This window comes from Astatotilapia calliptera, chromosome 4, assembly GCF_964374335.1.
Source record: "Astatotilapia calliptera chromosome 4, fAstCal68.1, whole genome shotgun sequence".
Taxonomy (NCBI): Eukaryota; Metazoa; Chordata; class Actinopteri; order Cichliformes; family Cichlidae; genus Astatotilapia; species Astatotilapia calliptera.
This window is the reverse complement of record NC_137425.1, coordinates 14,245,644-14,273,208: the sequence shown is the minus strand read 5'-3', so window position 1 is coordinate 14,273,208 and position 27,565 is coordinate 14,245,644. Positions and strand designations below refer to the sequence as shown.

The 27,565-nt window shown below is 44.9% G+C and overlaps 1 protein-coding gene across 2 annotated transcripts; it reads left to right on the top strand.

The window, feature by feature from the left end:
* The first annotated feature begins 110 nt into the window (after nucleotides 1–110).
* On the top strand, nucleotides 111–26,812 carry glis2b (GLIS family zinc finger 2b). Of its 2 annotated transcripts, none has more exons than XM_026164958.2 (7): nucleotides 111–778; nucleotides 23,087–23,281; nucleotides 23,367–23,497; nucleotides 24,872–25,009; nucleotides 25,107–25,240; nucleotides 25,332–25,450; nucleotides 25,875–26,812. In XM_026164958.2, the coding sequence occupies exons 2-7, from the start codon at nucleotides 23,104–23,106 to the stop codon at nucleotides 26,615–26,617; spliced, it is 1,443 nt and encodes a 480-aa protein (XP_026020743.1). In that variant the 5' UTR covers nucleotides 111–778; nucleotides 23,087–23,103; the 3' UTR covers nucleotides 26,618–26,812. The 2 variants fall into 2 exon arrangements, with proteins under 2 accessions (XP_026020743.1, XP_026020742.1); XM_026164957.2 differs by having other exon boundaries at nucleotides 24,854–25,009.
* Nucleotides 26,813–27,565: the final 753 nt, after the last annotated feature.

Here is a 27,565-nt window from a genome sequence, read left to right as displayed (position 1 = left end):
GAGAGAAAAAAATCAGGCAGAAGGCACACGGGGATCACTGCGCGAAAAGAAACCAAAAACAGCCCTACCTCTGCATCTGGAAAATCACCGAAGAAGCTAGAGACGATCCTCTCCCTCTACCCCACATCCCGTCGCCAACCCGCCCTATCTATCCTATCCACCACCACCACTTGGTGCCCTCCCACCCCTTCACCCCCGCCCCCTCTTTGGAGAAGCAAGACCACCCATAGGAACCCCTGTACTTGACCAGCGTTGCCATTAAGCGATGCGCTTTGAATTTAGGAAGAAATCACCTATGCGCTTTTGATGCACAGCACAAGCAAGTGGTCTTCGTTGTTTTTTCCTCAGCGGGAACAGTTCAGGCTAAGGATCTCTGGGTGTTTGCACTTTTTTGACGGGTTTCCAGTGTCGGGATAACATGCAAAATATCACCCCACGACCACAGACAAGGCTGTCATCCTCGTAGACAAGCCTTTATTTAAACGAGCAGCTGTCACACACGCTGCGTTTTAAGGCTTATGTTTGCTTTTCAATGCTTAGAAATAATCCTGACAATGGTCTGCAAACGGACCGCCTCTCCAGACACCTAGTTCTATTTTCCCAAGACATGACAGCTGTTTATTTCGTTTTTAACGTAGAAAAAGCAACAAACTGACGAGGGGTCTTCTTGACACAGACGCCGTTAGAGCCACGGGACTTTGCGTGCGAAGTTTGCACAGCAGAGATCGGGACCAAGCCGGAGATATCTCGACCACATCCACGGCATTCTCGCTTCAAGGTAAGCCAAAGGCAACCCTATCTGAGACGTCAGTTCTGTGTGTTGTGCCCACTTGTCTTGCGTGGTCACGCTGGTGTGAGTGCGCTCCTGCTTTGTGAGGAAAATTTGCGCGAGTTCAAACAGGGCAGTGACCTATTTTCGGGGACTCTCTCCAGCGGTGCGCCGAAAATCCTGCAGCCAGGATTCCCCGCTCTGTCACAGCCAACAGGCCGGTGGAGGCGAGCATGCCATCGCCGGGTTTTGTGCCATTCACCCACAAACCGCGTCACCGACCTTTTCCGCGTGTCTGCATCCGTTCTTAATCCAGCATCCCCCTCCAAGGAGCCCGAGAGAGACATTTTTAGAGCAGTGTCACAAATCTCGCCCTATATAGAGGCATGCATCACCGCTCAGCCAGCTGTTGTGCAAGACAGAGCCTCCCTGATAGAAGCTCTCTGATGTTTGCCACCGCATCTGATAGAGAGTTCAACGTCTCCATGCTTGTGAGTGATACGTAAACCGGTGATGTTTGTTATTGGTAAATAACGAAGATGAGAAAATACTTCTTCTTTTTTTTAAACTTATTTTCTCACTTAAACTTTTCATCTTGCTGCAACTGGGTATAAAATGTGCTGTGATTAAATGGAATATTTTGCCCATAACTATGATCTTAAGACCTCTTTTAGGTCTTTTTATATGCCTGCCATTGTGTCATTTTTTTCCATCCAGTTCTGAGTTAGATGCGACCAAGCATGTAGCAAAGGGGGCAAGGATGAGCCCTGGCAGAGAAACCTAGATAAAGCTCTATTTTCCTCCAATTAAGCAATTCCACTGTTCCTAAGCCTAATTGTGTGCACACTGGGACTGGGCCTGGGATGGACCTTCTCCCCATTGGCTGCCTCCCCTGGTCCCATTGTTCCAGAAGATGCCAGGAGAGAGAGAGAGCCGAGCTCTGCCCTGCCAAGGCAGACCTAACAAGGCCTACGCTGGAGGGTAATAAGGCCTGATCATTAAAACGCATTAGGCCACAAGCAGAACGAGGCACACTCAGGGGCTGGGATAAGAGCTGGATGACTGTATATTTCCAAGGTGACTGTGAGGTGTTCTGTGAACAATATAGTGTGTTGGTGCATGAGAAAAACCGTCACACAGGCAGCATGTGGAGAGAGGAGGTCTGGCCACAGGCCCACTGGACCTCTCTCAAAGAATGTGGGGAAGGAGCGAAAGAGGCCGTAGAGGCTTTCTGCACAGGGAGAGACTCCTTTTGCTCCCTCCCTGAGGCCCCCACTATGTAATCCATAAACCTTCTCAGAACTGTGAGCACAGGTGCTCCTCACATCCACAGCCCACTGGCTGCATTGTTTATCCAGTCAGCTGATGATCAGTTCAGCCGCAGGTCAACCATAACATCCATCCGAGAGAAAGACTGTGGTCAGACGGAAAGGCATTTATCACCATCGCTATTCAGGCAACGACTCTCTCCCACAACATTTAGTCATTGCAGAGAAAAGTCTCTCATCTCCACCATAAAGCCAGATGTCCACAGAGCTCCAGCTGTGCGTCTTTGTGGTGGCATTCCACGCTCACAGGATGTGTGTGTGTAATTTTCTTGCTGTATATTTCCTTTTCCTTCCCTTAATTCATACTTGGCCATATGTAGGGAACTGGACTGCTGCTGGGAGCAACAACTTGCACCGAGTGCTAGCCAGAGTTATAGGTCTGACAGCCTTTGGCTGCTGTAGTTGGTTCCTCAGAGGATATGTACTATTAAGGCTGTCCACCGTGCCAGTCTCTAAAATCAGATCATGGGTGTGGTATTCACCCCCTCCTCAATTTTCCATGTGTCTTGAGATTGCACCGCAACCGTGACATCATTCAGTTTTGGTCCAAACTGTGAGGGAACGGCAGCTGTTTTATGGTGGAAAAGGTGGAACTCAAAGGCGTACTCCTGCGTCAGCATTACCACGAGGTTTGTGGTAGAGAGATGGTGGGAACCCAGGGTGCACTTGTGCTTAATACCTTAAACGAGGCCCAATACAAATGGACACCATAGATTTGATTGTTACATTGTGCTTTTTGCATTGCCGCCAAAGAAATCCTCATCTAAAGTCTAAAAGGTGGCAGAAGCAAGTTGGTTTTTTTTCACAGTTTCATGTAAAACCACAACAATATGTTTGCTACTTAAGAGGGGAAAAAACACTGTGCGGAGGGCAAGGATTGCTACCAGTAAGTGGGTGGGATGTAAGTTGCACAAACCTGCTTGGTAAAGCCAAGTTGAGTGTTCGAATTAATATCACAGTGGGGCTCCGTAGCTGCTAGGGATTACAGGCGAGCTGAAAGGCAACTCAGCAGCAGGGGAGGGAGGATTACAGTGGTCAGTGAATGAGGCAGCATGCAGTGAAAACAAGGCACCTGATACACACTTGCGTTTATCTTCCCAGGGATAAGAGCTGCAGCACTTGAGATTTCCCATGGCAGAGCCTGTCCTTTCTGGGGTTTGCATTTGTAGAGAGTTAACGCTAATCAGATGAACAGCCTCGTGCTTCATGCATTAGGGAAATGTCACGTCTCGAACGCGTTTGGCGGGGTCGTGCATTCAAGCTCGTTACCAGTGATCGAGGAGATGCAAGTGTTGTGCCAGAAGAAATGTCTTTGTACTGAAGCTAGGCGGAGAAGAGAGGATGGTCAGTTTTTGGATACATTTCTAAGAAAGCTGTGCCTATTTGAAGATAAGTCGCAATGAATGAGTTGCCTGTTTTCATTAATTAATTAAATTATTGCCAAAACGCTAAGGCAATGTAATCATTCAATTGCTTACCACTAACTGTACATAAAGGGTGGATAAAACCACTTTGGCATCATCCACTGGTTAGTAAAGTCCTCTCTTGTAGCGTCAAGCTGAACATTGTATGTAAATCTCAATACCTGAATGTAGATAAACTTGTATATAATAGTAAATCACTTCCAGACGAATCAAATCTTTTACTCTTAATCATTGCCACGTGCTTGCTGAATGACACAGACATATTTTGGAGCGCTGCAGACTGATGTGTCTGTATGGGTCACACTCTTGGACCCATGCATTAAGAATAGACAAAGTGCATACAGTGACTTGACTCATTCTAGTTTGAAAACTGAAAAAGACCAGTGCATACCGCTTTGCTCCCAGGCTGGCTGGGGCTCACGCACCGTGCATTTTTCTCCAGTTAAACTGTAACCACTAATCACCTCACGGCCTCACTGCTTCCTCCTCGAGCAGACCATTCCTGTGTCCCCAGGGTGGGTTAAACTACCCCTCAGCCCCCTGCCCCGAGGGGATATATGGTCTACCCTTTTCTTAAATCACCTGTGTGGGACATCCTAAATGAGTGCTCGGGTTTAGCTTTTTCTGTGAGGATCGGTGAAGTTTAGGGTCAGTTCCTCTGCTGCAAGTGTGCAGTCCTGCATTTCCAAAATAAACACAGACAACTCAGTGCTTCACTCCAACCACCCCGCCCTACCTCTTCCCATTCTCTTTAAAGCGCCTTCTGCACTCCCTGCTCAGTATTTCTATCATGAGAGAATTTCAGCTCGCAAAGCCTTGCAGACAATATGCAGACCATGTCTGGGGCAGGGCACTGCTGATGAGGAAAGATAGAGAAAGAGAGCTAAGACATGGGAGATTTTAGAGGAAGACGCTCTCTTTTTTTCCCTTTTATTCTCCTTTCCTTTTTACTTTTTGTACTTTTGGTCCATTTCCAGCTTCATTGTTACTGTTTAACTTGCAAATGAAAGTAAAAGTAGATCTAGTTTGACCCTTTAAGGGATCAGAAAGCTGAGTTAAGGGATCTGCCAGTTGTACAGTAATATACCCAAAGTATTGTGGTTGAAGTGGAGCCGCAGCTGGTTTATGTTATTATTACTTGCTCGGTCAACACCCTGGATTCTGTCGTATGTGCAGTCCAGTTTGACTTTGTGTGTTTGCTTGTTTGAGGAGAAAAGAAAGGGAGGAGCTCTGCCCGTGAGTATGGCTGAGGAGTATCGGACTGGGAAGGGAGGAATTGTGAGGGTTTCTTTTTTTTTCTTTTTAAGAGAAGGGGGTGAGGGAGAGAGATGGGTGAGGCATTTCTAAGATTCACATAAGGCTCTCAAGTCTGGGCCTGGGCCTGGCTCTCTGTCTGGGCATATCCAATCCTGTCAGCTAGCTTCCAGACTTTGCCCCCTTCACCCCCCTCCCTCCTACCACCCTCTTCCCCTCCATCCCTAATTCCCTGAGACGCCATTTCCTCCTCGCGTTCAACTCGGCTTCTATTCCCTTCTCTTCCTCCGTCCTTCCCTTACGTTTTTTGTCTCCCACTTTCCATGAGCTCCCAGCTTCGTGTACATTACATAAGACATTCTCCATCTTATACATGCAGTAAAAGAGAGAGAGTTAGAGGGGGGAAAAGTTTGGCCTCTTAGTGTTTGTACCTTCTCTGTGGTGTTGTGGAGATGTTGCCAGCACTAATTTAATTCATATGTACCGTGGTTGTTTTCCCTTTTTTTCCCTCTTACCAGGGAGCCTTATGTAATTTGGGAATGTTTTAAGTTTGAGGCTGCTTTTTGAGACTAATTCTGACCTCAGACGCTTCTGTGAAACAGCCTCACTGTTTTTATTTGCTCGCTAAAAGTGAATTGGCTTCAGTGGCCATCTTAACTATTGATGGTCGCCATCTGAAAGCCGCGTACTCGCTCTTTGTTTGCTCGTGTCTTTAATAATCGGTGCTGTCAGTCATAGTTGACTTTGCCATTCCTTATCTGATTCTAAAGTGTTGGCATTGATTCAGATGCAAGAGCATGGCTATTTTCTTGACCTTCAGCTCTAACTGAGACTCTTTCTCAGGCTGCCGATGTGCGGTTTGTTCCACAACACATTTATTTGGTTCTTCGCCGTTCGATCTCTCGTTTCGCCAAAACGAGAGGAGGAATCGGCACCAGATCTTTCTGACGCTCAGCTCCAACTGATTGCACGACTTGGACGCGTCAACAAATTTAAATCGAGAGTTTAGTGCTGTTCCATTTTACAGCATTATGCTCAACCCTGTCTGTCGCCATCTCAGTCACCCTCCATCTGTCCCTTTGCATCTGTCTCTCTGCTCTCTTTTTCCCTGCTTCCCACTCTTGGATGGAGCTTCAAAAAAAAAAAAAGGGAAAAAAAGATGAAAGCTGCAGGGTGGAGCCTGTCACCAGTTGAGCTAGAACACAGAAATACAGAGAAAAAAGGAGAGGGGTGGGAGACAAAGGTAGAAAAAGAGAGAGGGAGAGAAAAGACTGTCATATTGACCTTGTCATATTGCCAGCCATGGTGGGAGGAGACATGGGGCGGCGGGTTACTCAGAGAAAACAGGCGCTCCATGTGAGGAGGGAGAACACAGGGCTGCCATTAAGTTGGCAGAGCCTCACAAGGAAAAGACAACACAAGCTTTGTGCCTACATGTATACGTGCGATCACTGGAGAGGGACGAAGAAGGGCTAAAATGGAGGTATAGCAGACAGTCTGGGAGTTGGGGGTACACTGAGATTTAAAGAAGCAGGAGCTCCACAACAGTGCTGCTGCTGTCCATAACATGAAAACATGCATCACGTCACTTAGTCTACTAATTGCTCTCTGCTGTTGTGCATTTCTCCCTCTTCCTGTTTTCCTTCCTTTTCATTATGCTTTGGCTTGGAAAGCAAAGCCCCTCTTCTGTCCCTCCTCTTTGTACATGAACACATTCGTGCACACGTATAGACCCACATGCTAATAAAGCCGCACCAGTGGAGACACTCCCAGAGCACATCTGGGCCCGTGCCCCGCCTTCTTTGTTATTGCCATTCAGTACAGTTGGTGCACAGGTGTCGCCCAGCCCCGCTTGAGAGAAAGCGACAGGGGTGAAGGAGTTTAAAAGTTAAAGGTGCAGCAGACGTAAGCCTGCAAAATAAAGAGAGCGCCCACCGACTCCGTGCCTCGCCTCGAGCCTACAGGAGGCCGCGTTGCATAAAGTTGTTGTTGGAATCATATTACCGAGGCTATTGAATAAGAAGACCTACTTCCCAGGGATTTCTCTATTGAGTTGCAAGCAAATGAAAGTGGCTGGAGTCAGTGTGTAAAAAGAAAGGGGTTTGTTTCTCATGCGTGTGGTGCTATAATATTCCCGTCCAGGAAATGACTGTGAGACAGACGAACCCCTCCCAAAAGCTGGAGCGGTACCACAGCGCTCTGAACTGGTCTGAACTCCACAGCACACAGCTAAGCATGCAGCTCACTCGTGCATGGGTTCGTACCCAAGAGCCGGACAGTCGGTATGTCTGTGTGTGCCCGCACTGTGTGGATGCATACTATAATTCGCACCCCAATCCGTGATGAATCAATAGACCACAGGGACAGATCCACCGGTGCTAAAAGTAATTCAGTTCTTCTTAATGTGCCTCAGTTTCTATAAGTATCAACCCTAATAAAATGCCCTCTGACTGTTTTGAACTTTGTAGAGGAGAAAGGGAAAGAGGGGGTTCTCTGACTTTCCCATGCTTTCTTACTCAGATGCTTTATTCTGGGATGTTACCAGTGAGAAAATAACTTGTCCCGTTGAGAGTTCAGCTGAAGACGTTTTATGCACTCTGAGATGTTTTGAAAAGAGTTTAAAGCTCTCATCGTAATTTAAGTATATACTTTCATACATCCTCAAATTTTAGTGTACACACCTGTTGGCTTTGAGCTGAAGTCATTTCTCTTTAGGCTTAAATCCTGAGCTGGGTTTTAGGGAGTGGTCAACAATAGCTTGTGTGTGTGTGTGTGTGTGTTGCTGAGACAACCTGCTAATTTAAAGATTTAGGCAGGTGCCAGTGCTTTGCATTCCTATCCTGACCTTGCGCTCATTTCTGCTGCCTTTAGGGGAGGTCTGCCTCGGCACAGTTGGTAAAGCAGATGTGGGTCCACGCGCTCGTGGAATCTTTTTTTTTTTAAATTCATAACATAAGTTTAAATCTTTTTAGTTACTTTAAAGTGCTATACGATTCAGACTTTTAGTGGAAAGAATTTCACTCCACGTCTGTTGTATATACATAGTATTAACATATTTCATCTGCACTGCCCCACCAAGGAAATGAAGAGGAAAGGAGGTTTACTTTGAGAGAAATGCAGACTTCCAAATCAAACAATGAAATTCGCTCCTTCGCTTAAATGTCATATCGCACGTCTGGCTGTTAGAATAATGCTAATGTTTGTGTGAGTCAGCTGGAATGACAGCATCTAGTGTGGGAGTAGCAAAGAACCGTCACTTCCGAAATACAGACCCTTTTCAGTAAATCCCAGCAAAACAGCCGCAGCTGGTTAGTAGGCTGATGTGAGGATGGGTGTGGGGGTGGAGAGTCCCGATGTTTGATAAATTAAATTATTTCAGAAGTTCCTTCAGTAGATGTAATTTAGTGTGCTCGAAAGAGGATATACAGCTGAACGCACGCAAGCAAAAAAAATCACCCAAACTTTTGCTTTGGGAAACATAAATGCTCACTTTTATCATAGCTGTTTTGTTTTTTTCCTTCTTCTATCACCCAGAGCTCACACAGTGTCGGGCTGTTTTAACTTCCTCTCTCATTGGCTTCATTCCTTCCTTTCTTTCGTCTCCCCACCTCCCTTCTTTCCTCCGCCGTTGCTTTCCTACTGAGTGTGGTGTGGTGACGCCCCTGCTTGGCTGGTGCTCCAACTCCAGACCCTGTGATTGCGCGCAGGAGTCAGAGGATTGCATCACTGCCTGTGGGGAGCGGCCACAGGAATGGACTGAAGGGGGGGCAGCAGGGAAAAGAGAGATAAAGAGTCGTGAGAGAAGTCAACAAATGAGAGGGAAAAGAAGGGGAGAGAGCGATGACAGACGCTGAGTATATAGATGTAAAAAGTGAAGAGCAAGTCAAGAGGGAATGGAGATGAGGCATGTTTTGTTTATGTGGAAGTATATGAGAGCAAAGAGGAGATGAGGAGTGAGGGCTGGAGGGAATGCAGTCGGTAGGCTGCAGAGGGGAGACGGGCCCAGCAGAGTTACTGTGGAGGTCAAAGTAAGCCTGGGTGGGGATGCCAATCAGATATTCAGATCTTCTCTTCTCTTCTCTTCTCTTCTCTTCTCTTCTCTTCTCTTCTCTTCTCTTCTCTTCTCTTCTCTTCTCTTCTCTTCTCTTCTCTTCTCTTCTCACGGATGGCAGTAGAGCTGAGTTCACTGGTTGCTATTGCCCCACTGGTGCATCACCAGATGCCAAATGTTGTGAAATGCCCTGCGTTATTGTAAGATTACTCACCGCTCTTCAAAGCCTGCGGTACCGCTGTGTGAAGTGCCTTAAGCATTAGCGTCGGATGGGTTCACCGCTTAAACATTCATCAAACAGCCAGAGTAGATGTCCTCGTTTTGGGGGGGGGGGGGGGGGGGGGTAGCTTGTTAGCACTGATTGCTGTCCTGATGCTACGATATACATTTAAACTGTTAATTAAAACCTTATGTGGCCCATCTGATTGTGAATGGGGAATAGGTGGGAGAAAAACAATCCAGTGACTCAAAACACATGCTGCTACACGTGGGCTCACAGTCACGTACAGTTCATGTCATACAACAGCTCATAAACTATAGCCGGGTAGGAAGGTTCCTAGCCTCGCGCCAATATGTAGCAGTTGTCTCCTGCTTTACCTGCCTCTTCCTTTATTTTTTCCATCTTACTACATAAAAAAAAACATACATAATATTGTGAGACACTGATACAAGAGTAACTGGCAAATTAAAGCAGTTCTATACTTTTTTAACATACCTCTATTCTCTTTCCTTCTATTCACCCACTCTCATCACTCCTCACCTAACCAAGACTGCCACAATCCCTGGTTTAGCGGGCCATAAGGCTTACAGACACATTGTGAAATCTCAGTCAAATGGCTTTTTAAAGATCATTCGAGGCCTAATCTCACTATATGGCAGACTAAGTGGAATTGCTGCTTTGTTGTCAGGTCTGGTCTGAGTGCTGTTACTGCTCCATACGCAGCCTGGTGGAGTGTGTTGATTCAAATTAAACATACACAGCACATCAACCCATAGCTTCTAGTAACAGATAACTGATGTCAGGGGGCAAGACCTTACACTTTCACTGTAAAAATAAATAAATAGATGAAATGAAATTAAAAAACCCCTCTAATGTGCTCCACTTTTCCTCTATACCGGACTTTCCGCCTGAATAAGCCATGAAATGTATTTGACCAATTCTAATCAGACTACAAATGGAAACCATAAAGCTGCTGTTATCCCACAGATTCTGTACATCTATGGGGAATAAATCAGAGATTAAAGCGATTATAAACATTGACATCAAAACCTCTCTAGTGGATAAACTATGTGATAATAACACACTTTCTAAATTAACCCCAGGCATTATGAGTGCATATAAACATCATTAGTGCATATCCTACAGGTCTAAAGTGCAAGTCTGTAACATGAAACTACGGTAAATACCTGGTAGTTTCCTCTAAGGGATCAAATAACTGGGGGAGCAGGTAAGAGACAAGCTGCACCCTTGGACAGGTTGTAGGCCTAACACAGACAGAGAGAAACGGCCGTTTACACCTACAGCCAATTTAAAATCACTAGTTAACCCAAACCAATGCTTGTCTTTGGACTGTGGGAGGAAGCAGAATACTGGAAGAGAACCCAGAGACGGGGATAACCTCCAAACTTGACTGAGGAAGGCTCCACTTTGGATGCAAACCACAACCTTCTTCTTGTAAGGCAACAGTGCTAAGCACCTCCCAGCCACCATTTCCCAATATTGGCTATTATTATTATATCTCTATATATATTTATATGCCACATTCCCCTTTTGCAACCTCAGTTGGATTGCTAAATAAACGACCAAATTATTAATGTTTATAAAAGTTGGTGTCTCACCAGCAGCTGTATTGCTAAAGAAATAAGAATTATTATAATGCAAAACAGAGAAGAGCAGAAAATACTTATATAATAGATGGTATTGCATTTCTTTATAGTGATCACAACTTTGTGCAACTGCTCTACAGTGAAATTATAAGTCAAGTTTACACTGCAGTGATAAAGAAAAAAAATGCTTTTATTAACCAAAAGCTTTACATCACAAGAAACACCACTGTAAGTGTGTGCTCGTCCCTTCTGTTGTAGCAGTCGCCTTTTGACAACAAACCACAAGTGCGACCCGCCCTCCTCGTTCAGTGCCTCCCTCCCTCCTGGCACCTTCCCTCCCTCCCTGCCTTCTGCCTGGAATTCCTGAGTGTCTGAATGCTCTGGCTGGAGGCCATCAGTAGCTCGCTGAGAAGTTTCCTGTTGCACCCTCTCCCTCCTTCACTCCATCTATCCCTTCCTTTTCTCCTTCTTTCTTTCCCTTGCTCTTTTCGCCTCTGCTCTGTTGTGTCTCGGGCCTCTTTCTTCTTCTCTATGTCGGCACCTTTTATCTCTTCCCTGTCTTTTATTTGTAGATGATGTATGCCTAATGTCTTTTTAAAACCCTCAAAAGAGCAAGTGGCAATTTTGTGCTTATTCTTCCCTGAAGCATGTTAACACATGTGCCCCCCCCCCCCCCCCCCCTATATATATTCCAGCCACTGTGACTCCAGCAAAAATAGTTTTTCCTCAATAGCCCTTCCCTTGTGGCTCCATGCTTGCTGCTATTACATAATCCTGTGTAAGATCCTGTGTGCCTTTTTGCAGTAGAGTCAAAGACAAGAGGTAAAGGTTTGAAGGAAAAGTATGAAAAATTGGAGACACCAGTAAAACCTTTTGAAATCCTTATTATGCATATGTTTTTTTAAATAAAATGTTTTAATACAGGAATTGGCTTTGCAGTATTTAAAGCAGAATCTTGTGTAGTATTCAATCAGAGGAATGTAAGTAAAGTAAAGTAAAATTTTATTTATATAGCACCTTTCAAGATACTATCACAAAGTGCTTCACAGAAGCTAGAGCATAAAACATAACATTAAATGTGATAAGAGTGAAGGTGGAATATTAACATAAAGGGATAACGAAGCAGTAAATGTAAGAAGAGCAAAAAAAGCAAATAATGAAGAAATAAATATAAGAAGAAAAGGGGAATATGGGGCCCAGAGGAGTAGGAGGAGGAGTGGAAACTGAGGTTTCCTGTTTGAGGAGGTGGCTGGCTGAAGAGGACAGAAGCAGGGGAAAAAAAACCCTCTCCTGTGTGTGTGTTTGTGTGTTGAGTGATCCATCAGGGGCTTAAACGAGGGGGGGGGGTGTATGTGTCAGCAGAGGTGGGGTCACTTGCGGTTATTACTTCGAGCAACGTCGGCGATGAGACAAGTGTGAGGGAAAGAGTGACCATTTTTGGGTCTGTTTTTCGTGCGTCTCTAAATGCAAAGATTCGAATCATCGGCCTTTAACGCGGCTCAGCTGATGATGAACGAAAACGCCTTTGTCGCATCCTTCTCGAATTGATCTCACCTTTGACACGAATCCATGTAAATCTGACTCTTGAGGAAAACTGCAGATTGGAGTCACAGTTGTTTAGAGTACTGCGCTCGTTTGCTTGAAAATGTGAGGGTATTGTTTATTTCCTCTAGGCCTGGGTCACAGATGTTGAACAGGGGTCAGAGGTCACACCACACCCTCACCTGTTGGATATAAAGTCCTGCAGGTTTCAACATGACTGGTGCTGCAGCTGTGGGTCGCTACACATCAGCGCCAAGCCACAGAAAACCTAGAAACACATTTACTAAGAGAGTTACTGACCTTTAGTTCATTAAATGTGCCAGGCAGCCGTTGTGTTTGCTTTGTGATGGCAGAAAGTCCACATTTAGGTCTCAGTAACCCCATAATTGTTCTGTTTAAAATGTGATTTAACCACACCATGCTATAAAAAGTTTTTGGATTTCTGAGTGGACTATACTGGCTCTGATTATGTTCTATCAACTGATATATGCGCATACACATAAGAAGACTCCTTACTGCATGCATACTCTTCCACGTGCATCTTCAAATAATCTATTCCATTCTACTCTATAGACATAGTGCTGTGCTAAAGTCTTGAAGCACTCATCATTTATTTATGTTTTGCTAAGAAAATAAGTGCAGTGATTTATTCAACAAACAAGTGCAAACATACATGGAAATGCAGTATATTTGTGCTTATAGTTCTAATGAGTTTGAAAGTCAGTATTTGGTAAAATCATCTTTATTCTTCAAAACAGCCTGAACTCTCTCAGCCAAGCTTCATTGTAATTTCTTTAAGTCGTTTGCAGGACTAGTTCTCCAGGCTTCTTGAAGGACATTCATTCTTTGGATGTTGGTCGCCTTTTTTGTTCCATTCTCTGCTATGATGATCTCACGTTGCTTTAATAATGTTGAGGTCCAGGCTCTGGGGAAGCCATTGTGTGTGTGAGTGTGTGCGATTCTTCTTCTTTTAAATCCAGGTAGGCTTTTACTGCATTGGGAGTGTGTTGGGGATCATTGTCATGCAAAAAATAAAGCCATTCCCAGTCAGATGCTTTCCAGATGCTACTGCACGGTCGATCAAAATCTGACGGTACTTTTCATAGTTTCAGCAATTTTGACAATATCCTCAACACCACTGACTGAAATGCAGCTCCAAACTATGACAGAGCCTTCACCGTGTTTTCCCTCCCTGTTTCCCTTCCTTAAGAATGACTTCTTGACTCTTCCACTGAGACCATTTCTGATGGGGCTTCGGTGAACAGTAGTTGAATCAACACAAGGACCAGATGCATCTCTCAGGTCCTGTGTCATTGTTTTTTTTTTTCAATTTCCTAAGGAAATGACTTTCAGATACTGCTCTAGATAGTTTGCTTTTTTTTAGGACAAGATTGCGCTACACACCACTCCAAGTTATGCCAACCTTTTGGCTAATAGCTCTTTGGGAATCACCTTTTTGGTTGTTTAAAAAAACCTTTCATGCCCGTGAAACTGTGTCATATTTGGCATTTTGTGTTTTCGTGACAGCTATGACAAAACTTTAAAGGAACTTCAGAAAGCCTAGAGAACTATTCCTCAAGACCACTTACAAAACTACAATAATGTCTGGAAACTTGGAAGCAAAGTGGCAAGAAATGCGTGGTGGCTAAACGTTTGCACTTTATACGTGTTAATGTTAAATCTTTTTTTAATTACGAATGAAATTGTTTTAAATAAAGCTGTATTCGCTCAAATATATTCATAATGGTATTTTGAAATATGTGTAAATGACGTCTCTGATTTTACTTATATATTTATTGCCAGTTTAATATTGGCTTAAATGGCATTGTTTAGCTTAACGCCATCGGTCACTAGAAGCTATCTTTCTCATCATGCTTTTTTGCTCTCTCTGTGTTCTCTTCACATGTGTGCGTGTGCATGTATGTGTGTGTGTGCGCACATGCGTGCGTGCGTGTGTGTGTGTATATAAGAGAACGGAGAGAAAAAAGAGAGCAAAGAGCCCCGGGGAGAACTGGCTTGCCTCCTACAGACCACCTCCCAGGGTCACAGCAGGAGGGAGATTAAGTTACAGCCAAACTCGGAGGGGGTTTCACAAAATGTGTACGCACACACAAACACATTCCCTCACTCTCTGAAACCCACACTGTGACAACAAAATATTGCACAATGCGATTTTATAAACTGTAAAATAATCATCTTATACTGCACAATTATAATGTTTTCTGATGCGTTTTATTGGCGCGTATCTGCACCATCAGACCAAGCAGACTGAGCTGAAACGCAATCCTCACCAGATCAGATTAGGGTAAAGATCAGTCGGTCAGAGTGGGGTCAGCAATGATCCATGTGAGCCTAGCCTCAGAGCACAGGGGTGTTGAAACACATAGCCCTCCTTTGACCTGAAGTCCCCTTGCACTATTTCACCCTATAAGTAACCGTGCTGTCTTTCTCACACCCTCCAGTCTCGACCCAGGTTCACCCCTGAACACACACATACTCATACTTTATCAAAGCAAGGTCAGCAGAGTAAGACTCAGGTGGAAGGGTTATACAGGGGAGTAAGTCACAAGGGTTGTTAAAGAGGACATGCACAAGCCTCCTTTTTAGCACGCTTCCTCCTCCACTTCCTCCTCACCCTCGTATATCCTCGCTGTGGCCCCCTCGGTCATCCCTCTGCTCCGCTCTCTCTCCCGCTCAGCTGCTGTAGTCAGTGTTTACTCTGCTAGAGCGAGAGGAGAAGGCCCAAAGAGGGACAATGCCTCCTTTCAGAGACACTGTTGACCCCCACGACTGAGCGAGGAAGTCTGCATGGGGGCCAGCCAACACCCCTTCCCCAAACTTCACAGCCATCCGCCATTAGGCTTTATACAAATCCTCGCATATCACACAGACGTGCACACAGAGCACCGTACTCTTTCCACCTCAGTATCACTCTTTCTGTTAGGCACCCTTTCTCTGTCTCATTTTTCCCACAAGCCCCCCCTCTCAGTGACTGAGCGTGGAGTCAAGATCCCGTAAATCCTGTCCAAGATCCACACTCTGTGAGTCACTTCCCAGCCACTCTACTATTTCTCCATTAAGGAACAATCACGAAGGCAGGTTGAGGTGAAATTCAGCACATTCATCAAGAGTTATACTTGTCAAGTCCAGTAACCTGATGAATGAGTAGTAAAGTAGGGGGGAAATGCCCTCTGCAGCCAATTTCCAGATTTGACTGTCTGCCGGCTGCACTTTTACTGCATGTCCACACTTCTCCTGTCTGTCTGAGTTAAAAAAAGTACAAAGCAGGTGTAGCACCTCTGGGATCACATCAGTGAGGTATGGATTGCTCTAGGCTTTGTAGTTATTGTTTAGCTCGCTGTCATTAGGAAGTCCAAGAAACTTTTAGGTGAATCTTGTTTTAAATATTTGTCACATTGTTTACTTAGGGGCCCCTTTCTTTTATAAGGCCTTCAGGTATTACCGTTTACTCATAGCAATGAACATAATTGCCCCAGGCTGATAATGAATAAAAGCCAATGGAGCTTTAAGCCTACAAATGACACATGTGCAGACATTGATCAGTTATTTTTTTTATCAGCTTGCTGCTGATTAAAATGATATTTTTCCTCATTCATCTCAAAGAAATTAAAGCTGTAGTTCAGTGGACACATGTAAACCGAATAATTAAAAAAAAACCCTACAACTTAATGTTGAACACTTATTTATTTATTTGGAATTTAAAAGCAAGAAAAGACTGGACAGTAATGCTCTTTTGGGAAAAAAAAGTGGCATTTTCTCAACATGCAGCAGATATATTGTGCATGGAAACAGGGCAGCACGGTGGCACGGTGGTTAGCACTGTTGCCGCACAGCAAGAAGGTCCTGAGTTCAATTCCAACATCAGGCCGGGGTCTTTCTGTGTGGAGTTTGCATGTTCTCCCCGTGTTTGCGTGGGTTCTCTCCGGGTACTCCGGCTTCCTCCCACCGTCCAAAGACATGCAGCTTGTGGGGATAGGTTGATTGGATAATCCAAATTGTCACTAGGTGTGAATGTGCGAATGAATGTGAGTGCGAATGGTTGTCTGTCCCTGTGTGTTGGCCCTGCGACAGACTGGCGACCTGTCCAGGGTGTACCCCGCCTCTTGCCCTATGACAGCTGGGATAGGCTCTAGCGCCCCCCGCGACCCTGAAAAAGACAAGCGAATGGATGGATGCATGGAAACAACACTTTTCTTGGCTAGCTGTTGTTTGAGTGGGCTGGGGGCTGATGCAGAGGCGTGCTTAATAAATTGGAGAAAATGAACTGCATAGTCCATTTTGTGTGTGTGTGTGTGTGTAATGAAAAACTTGGGACATTGTCTAATGTATCAATAAAAACAGAATATATCAGGTTATTTTGAATTTGATGTTACTGCAACATCTCAAAAAAGTTGGGAATGGTCCGTGGATGCGTAGCATCCCCTCTTCTTTTAACAACAGGCTATGGACGTCTGGGAGCTAAAGAAACCAGCTGATGGACTGTTGGGAGAGGAATGTCGTCCTGTTCTTGTCTGATTTAGGATTCTAGCTGCTCAACAGTCCTGTGTCTGCTTTTTCATTTCATGATGCATCAAATGTTTTCAGCTGGTGAAAGGTCTGGGCTGCGGGCAGGCCAGTCGGGCACGGAGGTCACTATGAAGCCATGCTGCTGTAATAATTGCAGTATGTGGTTTTGCTGAAATATGCAAGGCCTTCCCTGAAAAAGACGTAGTGAGGGTGGGAGAATGTAATTCTTTAAAATCTGTATGTACCTTTCAGCACTGATGGTGCCCTTCCAGATGCACGAGCTGCCAATTCCATTGGAGCAAATGCTACTCAGTACCATCACAGATCCAGGTTTTTGAACTGAGTGTTGATCTCAAGCCGGGTGGTCCCTCTCTTAGCCAGAAGAGAGAGGGTCAATGTTTTCCAAAAATAATTTCCAATTTCAATTCGTCTGACTACAGAACAGTTTTCCACTTTACCTCAGTCCATTTTAAATGAGCTTTGGCCCGAAGAAGACAGCGGTGTTTCTGGTTCACATATGGCTTCTTCATCGCGTGATAGAGCTCTAACCTACATTTGGTCATAGTACGGTGAACTGTGTTGAAAGACAATAACTTCTGGAAGTTTTTTGAGCCCATGCAATGATTTACATGACAGAGTCATGCCTGGTGTTAATGCAGTATTGCCTCAAGGCCTGAAGATTTTTGGTCTTTTCCCTTGCGCACAGAGATTTCTCCAAATTTTCTGAATCTTTTGACGATATTATTTATTTTGAGCAACTCTTGTCTCTCTAAGATGCTGTTTTTATATTCAGTCTGTTGCCAGTGAACATAATTAGTTCTAAAACATTAGTCAAGCTGTTCCTTTTTACTACCCCTTCCTTTTCCAGCCTTTTGTTGCCCCCGGCACTTTTTTTGACCTATGCTGTTGCCATCAAATTCAAAATGGGCTGACATATGTTTTAAATGGTGCATTTTCTCAGTGTAGACATTTTATATGTTTAGTATGTTCTAGTGTCAGTGGGTTTATGAGATTTGCAAAATCATTACATTCTGTTTAGTGTAATGGTATGCACAAGGAGCAGCCAGCAGGGAAGATCTTTAGTGGGTGGAGAACCTGGTAGTAGCTCTCTGCTTGACATCAGGTGCCAAACCAAATTCTATGCCAATGTTATATGGATTCAGAAATTCCATATCCATTCCTCATTGCATGGACCATAATGCCGATGGGTCCCTGCATAAGATTGAGCAGGATTTATAGAAAGGTTAAGCTGATTCCTGGTCTGCGCCTCGGGGTGAGGGCTTTTACGAATTTAAAGTGGATGACAGGCGATTTTCTGCTACTTTGGCCGAACAATAAAGCCAAAAAATTTCTTGGCAAGCATGTGTGGTAGGAGTTACAGCAAGTTAGTCATAGCCACCCAGTACAGCAGAGAATGGGAGTAGTATTAACTGCAGCAGATGCTCATATTCACTATGAGATTTTTTAAATGTTTATTTTCACAGTTAATGACAACAAACTCCACTTGACAGCAATTACCAGTAAAATCCCGCCTTTATTGTTAGCAACATTCATTATGTGTCACCATATAATTTACAATAACCGTGTGATTGAAAACAATAATAAGTGAATCTCCTCGTTCGGAGGTCTGCACTGGTGAAGCGAGAAGCATACAGCCGGTTAAGGACTAACACGCAAAATCTCAGGTTCTGTGTTTTACTGCGACACCAACATTTCTTTAACCCAAGAAATCATGCGAGTCATTTAACAGCTTCACATTTTTCATGTGTTCATTGGTTGTGTGGTTCACTATATTCTGGACAATGTACACAAAGAGCTTATTTTAAAGCAGAATGCATGATTGTCTGGGTTTTTTTTTTATTATTAGTTTGCTTATAGGAGGTAATATTTTATTTACCTACTGATGCTGGACTTTGGATTTTTTTTCCCAAAGAATTGTTGTAAGATGTGTTTTTATGTGCATGTGAGGAAAATGGGTGTCTCTTCATGCATCACAGCTCATCTCACCGATGACGCTGCTCTCATACAGTGCCTTCTTCTGTTTGCATCAGTACGTGTGTGAACTATCATCCTCTTATCTATGGCTGATTGAATCTTTACACCCCTCCCAACCCCCTGGCTGTGTGTCTGTATTTGTGTGTGTGTGAGCTGTTGGCGATCCCTCGTTGGGATGGCGAACCTGGTGACCTCCCTGCTCCATGCCTCCCAGAAACAAGGGCTTCTCATGTGGCTGCTAGCCAGTTGCACTGAAAGCCCACCATTCACGACTAGCCATCCCTTCTATGAGTTTGTCTCGGCATGTGTGCGAAGGAGAGGGGGAACAGATGGATAATTTTTGAAATTACAGTTTGAGCAATTGCTTGTATGCATGTGTGAGCAAGCATGTATATCAGAAAGAATCTGTGTGCATATGGTATACACTTTATAGACACTTAAAATAAGAAATTATAAAACTGCAACTGTACAGATGGAGAAGATGTTTGTGTAGAGAAGCACTGAATCCTAGGACTTTATGTTCAGAGGATAGCTTGGCTTAAACATTCAAAATTGTATGGCATAGACTGTATGTAAATGATAGTCCCTTTAGCTTTGTAGCTGCCACTCTAGCAATGAAAACATTTACATGGCAGGCTGGGATTATTAGCTGTCAGCTAATGCCAGCAACTTTGGTCAGCATACTGAATCTGTAGACCAGGGATGAGAAAGTCATTTTTAAGTGGGCCAGACCTGTGAAAGTCTCCTTTCTGTCAGTGTAAACAAGTTTAATTAATCCCCAAAATATCTTAATAAAAGAAAAAGAAGTGCAATTTTAATAAAACATCTCAGTCTTTCTACGTGATAAAGAAATGCTGCTCCTGAGAAAAGGAAAGAAATCGGTGTGCACAACTCTTTGGGCTTTGGGCTTACCATCCAGTAGCACTGACTTCAATTGTGATGAAGTGTTTTGAAAGACTGATGAGAGATCACATCACTTCTTCACTTCCTCCCACCATCGACTCACTTCAGTTTGCTTACCGGACTAAAGACGATGCCATATCTCACCTGCTCCACACATCCCTGAGTCACCTGGACACTGGCAGAGGGAATTATGTTAGGATGCTGTTCGTGGACTACAGTTCAGCATTCAACACAATAATTCCCTCTAAGCTTTTCACCAAGTTGACGGATCTAGGACTCAGCTCATCACTGTGTCAGTGGATCCTCAACTTCCTCACAGACAGACCCCAATCAGTGAGGGTAGGAAAACAAGTCTCCCCCTCCATCTCACTCAGCACTGGAGTGCCTCAGGGCTGTGTTTTAAGTCCCCTGCTGTACTCACTGTACACTTATGACTGTGTAGCCACATCCGACACCACCTCCATTGTCAAGTTTGCTGACGACACTGCTGTTGTGGGCCTGATCTCCGACAACATCGAGACGGCCTACCTGGAGGAGATTAGGAACCTGGAGACCTGGTGCCAGGAGAATAACCTCCTCCTAAACATCAGCAAGACTAAGGAGCTGATCGTGGACTTCACTACAAAGCAGGCGAGGAATTACAAACCCCTCATCATCAGTGGCACGCCAGTGGAGAGAGTGGACAGTTTCCGATACCTGGGTGTCCACATCACTCAGGACCTGTCATGGTCCTGTCACATCAACACCCTGGTTAAGAAAGCCCGTCAGCGTCTCTTCTTCCTCAGAAGACTTAGAGATTTCCATCTGCCACTGAAGGTGCTCAAGAACTTCTACTCCTGCACCATCGAGAGCGTCCTGACGGCAAACATCTGCACCTGGTTTGGGAACAGCACCAAGCAGGACAGACGAGATCTGCAAAGGGTGGTGCGCTCGGCAGAACGCATCATTCAATCAGAGCTCCCTGACCTGCTGTCCATCTACACCAAGCGGTGCAAGTCCAAAGCTAGGAAGATTATGATAGACCTCTCCCATCCCAACAATGGACTCTTCTCACTGTTGAGGTCTGGGAAGCGCTTCCGCTCCCTTAAGGCCAAAACAGAGAGAATGAAGAGGAGCTTCTTCCCCCAGGCTATTCGGGGCCTGAACCAGGTGTAGGACTGGACTCTCCCACACATGTCACTATAAGACTGGACTCTCACACACGTCACCACACGCACCACCACACATTTCCTATAATCCTATAATTCCTATAATTTATAATCCTTATCTTTATAATCTCTTCTGCTATTTGCACATTCTTTACTGTAAATTCCTAAGTTAATTTGTAAATTTTTGTAGTAAATTGTAAATATTGTAAAACTTTTCTTCTGTCATTTAATGGTCGGGCATTGTACAGCTACAAGCATTTCACCCCCATGTCATACTGTGTATGGTTGTGTGTGTGTGACAAATAAAATTTGAATTTGAATTTGAATTTGAAATTCTAAGACATGAATGTGGACAATTACAGAAAGAAGTAGTAGTTCTGGTAGCTTATTGGCCAGACTGCCCTGTAATATAAACCTGAAAGTTTTTATTAATTAACAGAAACAGTCTTTTTTCAGCACTTTCTATAGTAGATAGTGTAAAACCAGGAACTTTCTGTCATTTAATTGTTTATTAATTAATCACTTTATTGTAGCCATGGCCATGCTGGAGTTCTGTCACTTAGAAAAGCTATAAAACGTAGATTTTCCAGAGCCGTTCTGTGGGTCATATTGGTTTCTTTGCCGGGCTGATTCTGGCCCCTGGACCTTATGTTTGACATCCCTCACATAGACTGCATGGGTGACACAGATTTTTGCCAATTAATGCAAAATAACATACTGATAAACTGCCAGAATTTCACTCACTCAAACCCAAACGTGAGTAGGAAACAGTAGAATTAAAAATACTCCAGAACACATTTGGAACTCTAAAATTAAGCGTTTATCATAAAATGGGGGTGTACTGAGGTTTCTCACAGATGTCATGTGGATGACAGTTAGACATAATAGACGTGATACAGCCATCGGTTACTAGTGAAAAATATGTATTCCCTGACTGGATAGCAGTGGTTCCTGGAGGTTGCCTGCTCTCGGTGGGGGAAATCAGATTCAAAGAGGGCAATGTACCAAAAACTTCTTAGTGATTGCTTTGGTTGTTTGCAGATTACTAAAGTTACTGTAGTTTTTCACATATGTCTGCAAATAGTTGCTAACTACTAGCCGAGCAGTAGTACAATTTGGTAAAGTGAAATAAAAAAAGTGTTGCTAGAGTAAAAGCTGTGCCTCAGCGCAGCAGCCAGCTTGTTTCATAAGGTGCAACTTGGACTTTGAGGGCGAATGGTCTCCATTTATGCTTTCAGTACAGCTCAGAGTGTAGCTCGCCAACATTTGTGGACAAGTCCATCACTTCCATTCAATCTATGACTGTAGTAATATGATAAAGACCAAACAACCTCAGGGTTTGGAGTGGGTGTGCAGGGTTTATCATAACTGATTTCAGCTCCGACAGCTTTCATACCCGGCCGCAGAGTCAGCGCAGAGTCAGCGCTCTTGATAAGTTTGTCTACACCTTCTTCCCAGTAGGCCACAGCAAAAAAACAAAAAAAACAGAGCAATGGCCACCACCGTATGGTGAACAGCAGGAGTTTACAGCTGTTGAATTACCTTAGTCTCCTTAGGACAGAAACTCTTTGTCCCTTACTGTACACCACCTGCCTGTGGCCAGTCCAAGTTGCTATTGAGCTGCACACCAGGGAATTTAGAAAATGAACTGAAGCCACAAAAACTGTCTGGACCACGATAGAATTCCTAATTCATTTAGTCAAAAGAATGTGATTTTTTATTTAGGAAGTTATTGTTAAGGATTTGAACTCATAAATATAACAATGGGCTTCATGGAGGTGTCCAGTTCCTGAGTCATAATAAGAGTTAGAAGAAGAGTCATGCCCACAGCCCCCAGTCTGGGTCCAGAGGTCAGTGTTTTTAGAGGAGGGAGGAGATAAATGCAGTGGGTACAGCTGAACTTAAAGACCTTCAGGGTTTGGTCTCAAAGGTCTACGGTGTCTGAAGGTGCACGGTCTCAGGGGTGGGGGTGATGTGACGGAGCGAAAGAGTGGCCAAGGGGTGGAAAGAAGTCAGGCTAGTGGTGGGGGTGACCATCTGGATTGGATTGTAGACATTCCTCAGGATGAGTGTTCGTAAAGGTCGAAGAAAAAAAAGAAGAGGGGTCACTGGGCCCTCAGTGTGTGTGTGTGTGTGTGTGTCTGTGTGTTTATTATTCTTTGGCTCACTCGGTGTTTCAGTTTATGATTGTGGTCGGTTCGGCAATGTTTAAGGTATTTCTTCCCCAGTGGGATCGTGGAAAGGGAGATACTTTCAACAACATTTACGTGCGCAGTACTGCAGGTGTATATTAACGCCGAGCTTGCACGCACTTGCAGGAGGGAGGTCTGCGATCATGCTGTCGCTGGACGAGCCTCTGGACCTGAAGCTTCCTCGGAGGGCCAACGGGAAGGACAGAGGGGCGCGCAATCCTCCTCTCTCACCGCTGCACCCCAAACATGCTCGCCAGCTCCACATGGCAGATGATGGGACAGCAGTCATAGAGCCTGCCTCACCAGCATCTCCACACACAGGTGAGTAATAACAAACCACAACACAACTGTTTCTATGTTTAAGTGGACACACTGAGGCTAGTGTCCCTGTGTTGTGTTTTCATAGGCGTGCAGGTGGTCCCTCATGATCGAACAGACACTCCCACCCCCCCTGCAGTGGACCTGAGCATGTCTCCATCCTCCCGCCACACCCCAAGCTCTCCAGAAATGACCAATGGAAACTACATCCCTTCAGGCGTGAGTATATCAGAGCTCAAATTCACACACACACACACACACACTCTGACAAGCACACATAAGTGCTCCAAATCCACATTTTCTCATACTCTTTTCTTCGTTCACCTCCAAGTTGTTGTTAAAATGAACACCGTCTCTCACTGCAGCGGTGAGTGAGCACACTTTCCTGTCGACAGCTAGGAGTGAGTCAGCCTGCTAGGGTCAGCAAATCAGGAACAACATCGGGTTGTGTCACACTCACATAAGGGAATCAGGCTATGGAAAGGGTGGGAGGCCTCTGTGTGAGACAGAGTGGCAGAGTGAGGGGGTAAAGTCTTATCAAACACCTCTTGTGTCCCCAACAAATACCTTTGTCTGTGCAACTTGGACTCAGTGGCCCTGCTGGCATGATGTGTGTGTGTGTATGGATGTTGGTGTGTACATTTATAATCGGATTTAAGACATGCAGACCTCACGCCGCCTAATTCAATTCCCACGCAATTGAATTGAGGCATGCTGGCTGGGGCCATTCAGTCGCCCCACATCTTATTGAGTCTCACATCCCTCCAACCCAAACCCACCGCAGCACACACTTAACTTATCCCTGTGGACATAGATTGGAGACTATCAGTCTATCTTACCGTCACACCCAAAAATAAGACCTCTTACAAAGTAGCTCACACACTTTTTGCACACAGAGCTGCAGCTCAGTGCAGGGAAACGGCGTCATTTTATGAAATTTGTCACCTGCGCATTCTAACACTGAAGACTGTGATCTCTCTGTACGCCCTTTTTCTCCGTCTGTGCTCCCCTTGAAATCTCCGTGTACCTGTGTGGCTCTTTGTAAACGCAGCATTTCATCCTTCCCGTTCTCTCCTCGAGCTAAGATAAACTGTGTGTGTATGAGTGTGTGTGGGTGAGCTGGTGCATTAGATCTTTGAGCCCCAGCTGAGATCCAGCGAATCTTACATCTCTCATGCCGAGCTCAGGGATGTAGGGAGGTTTTGTAGTGCACAGCGGGAAACTACTAGAGGAAAAGTGGAAGGGATTTTTTTTGAAGGGAAGGACATGAATCTGCAGTTCAGTACTCCATTGATAAAAAGCGACACTTTTACTTTGTCAGTCAGTCCGTCCATCAGCACCTGTCTGCTTTTCCAATGCAGCGCACTCCACAGCTTTAAAGCTGGAAGTGCAACAGCTAGTACTAAACAGAAGGTTTCACCCTTATACGATCATAACTATGGACAGTGGCAGCTGAGTGTTATTTACATATATCCTTTCATTTTCTGGGTTTTATGATATACAGTAAAGCTTGTGCAGCAGTTTAATAACTCTGTTGCTGTTTTCCCTCTTTTTTTTTTGGTTTGTTTTTACCAGAATTCTCATATCTCACAGGCCTTCCAGTTCTTTGTGCCAATAGGACATGGGACAGGACTTCACCTTCCATCCTCTATGTTCATTGGCCAGACTAGTGACAAGAGATCCTCTCCAGATCTTTCAGCAGATGAACAGCTAGCCTGTCGTTGGAAGAAGGTAAAGCTTTTTCTGATGCCCTTGCAGGGAAGTTTGAATCAAATCAAAACAACTGCATTGTCATAAGATTATATTCAAATGCTTTTCCCTCCCTTAGTGCCATCTGCTGTTTGACTCCCTGCAAGACCTGGTGGACCACGTTAACGACTTCCACGTCAAACCTGAAAAGGATTCTGGGTACTGCTGCCACTGGGAGGGCTGTGCTCGCAAAGGGAGAGGGTTTAATGCTAGGTGAGTTGAAAACGGTTCATTTTGTCTCTGAGGGGGGAAATTCAACAAGTGAGAAATAGATTTAAAGCTTTTTCGTTTGTGTGTGCCGCAGGTACAAAATGCTCATCCACATTCGCACTCACACTAATGAGAAACCCCATCGCTGTCCCACCTGCAACAAGAGCTTCTCGCGCCTGGAGAATCTCAAGATACACAACCGCTCACACACAGGTCAGTGGTCAGAGCCCAGTGAGTACTGACGGATATCTGAGGCAGTGTTTGCTATACAATTAAACTGTAAAGTAAAAATTAATAAGGAAGTTCTTTATAATAGTCAGCTTGTGTTTTTGATGGCTTCTATCGAGTCATATTAAATAAAACATGACATTTTGTAAATGGCGATTTCCATTAGAGTAAGAAAGCAGGCTAAACCGAGCTGTGCTCATTGGCTGACTTGTGATTGGAGAGTCAATAGATAACAGCTGTTTGGTTTCAAAAAACTAAGACGATGACTGCAAAAACATTCAGCTTGAGGCTGTGAAATCCTTCATATAAAGTCTCTACGTAATTCCTACAAAGGCTTTTGTTTTTGTGGAGTAGATTTTTAAGATTTTCTGAATGAATCTAAACATCTGTATCATCTCTCCCCCTGCAGGTGAAAAGCCCTACATTTGTCCGTATGAGGGTTGCAACAAGCGCTACTCCAACTCCAGCGACCGCTTCAAACACACACGCACGCACTATGTGGACAAGCCCTACTACTGCAAGATGGTGGGCTGCTTGAAGCGCTACACAGATCCCAGCTCTCTCCGCAAGCACATCAAAGCCCACGGCCACTTTGTGACTCAGGAGCAGGGCTCCTCAGGTGGAGTGGGCTCCCTGTTAAAGGGAAGTCAGAGCGGGGGGTTTACTAGTGGTGGTGGGAAAGATTCAGAGTTGTCCTATGTGAGTGGAGCCCACATTATAATCCCAGGGGCAGCGGCTGCTCTCCTGGGAGGCCATGCTCTGCAGGGCCTGGGTGGAAGCCTGCCCCTGTCCCCACTCAGTTCTCGGCCCCTGGACCTCAGCACACTGGGCTGTGCCAACTCCCCTCCTGGCAGCTTGGGAGGAACATCCATCCTCTCTTTCAACGGCTCCCCGCTGGGTCTCACAAAGTCCCATCTTCTCTCCCCCGCGTTTCCCTCCTCGGCCCTGGGCCTGCCGATGGTGCCGGTTCTGGGGCCCGCATCCGAGTGCGGGGCCCAGAACCACCATGCAAAGAAGGGCAAAGGAGAGGAGGCAGAGAATGAGGTGACTGGGGGGGCCCTGAACCTCTCCACAGGAGGGTCTCATGATCCTTTGTCCTGGGTCGTCATCCCCCCAGGCACTGTGGTGCTCAAGCCAGCTGTGGTCAACTGATACACACACACACACACACACACACACACACACACACACACACGTTTTACTAACACACATTCCAGAAGAGCTCAGGGGGTCGGGCTAGGAGGGTCAATGCCATAGTGAGGGTCTGGGCAGTCAAAGGTGATAGGGATTGGCTCGCACAATCAAATCCAGGCAATGCATTGGGATAGAGACACTTAAAGAATAAAAGCATACTTATCAAATCGGCAATCAGCAAAACAAGTGAAAATACTACACCTCACAAGAATGAGCGTGCAACGGAAGGCTATCGCATTGTTGGCAAAAAACTAAACTTGAGGCCCAAATGCTCTGTTCAGGAAACTTGTATGGCTAAGGCCTTACAACAGGCTCCTCTTTCCTCTCTTATTTTATACTCTACGCATTCCTGTTTGCTGTTTCTATGGACAAGGACCATGAAAGTGACAGTCTTAGTGCTCTGTGTTCTTACAAAAGTCCTCCTTCATTGACAAGTATTTATAAGACTGTACTTTGACAGTGTGCCTCCAGCTTCGCAGTGAGATACACACACACACACACACACACACACACACACACACACACACACACACACACACACACACACAATAAGTGACGCGCTCACATTTAGGCAAACAGGGGGATTCTCAAATCACTTTAAAGTTTTGACCTATTTCTCGCAGGACGCTGTGATTAATATGATCCAGACAAGCTTGCCAAACCAAAGCAAGTGAACTCAAATGTATTTGTGCGGGGTGACGAGACCATTAAACACAGCGAATAATAGCGTCAACTGGCTATAGTATCGAAACCTCAAAACTGCTGCTAACTATTGACAATCTGTCCCCAGTTTGGGGAGAGGGTGACCAACACAGACCAGCCTAGTCCACCAGAATGTGTACGAGGTGTGCAGACTAGGGGCTTTTAGGGGCACGGAGCAAACTGAGGACATAACATAGACAAACG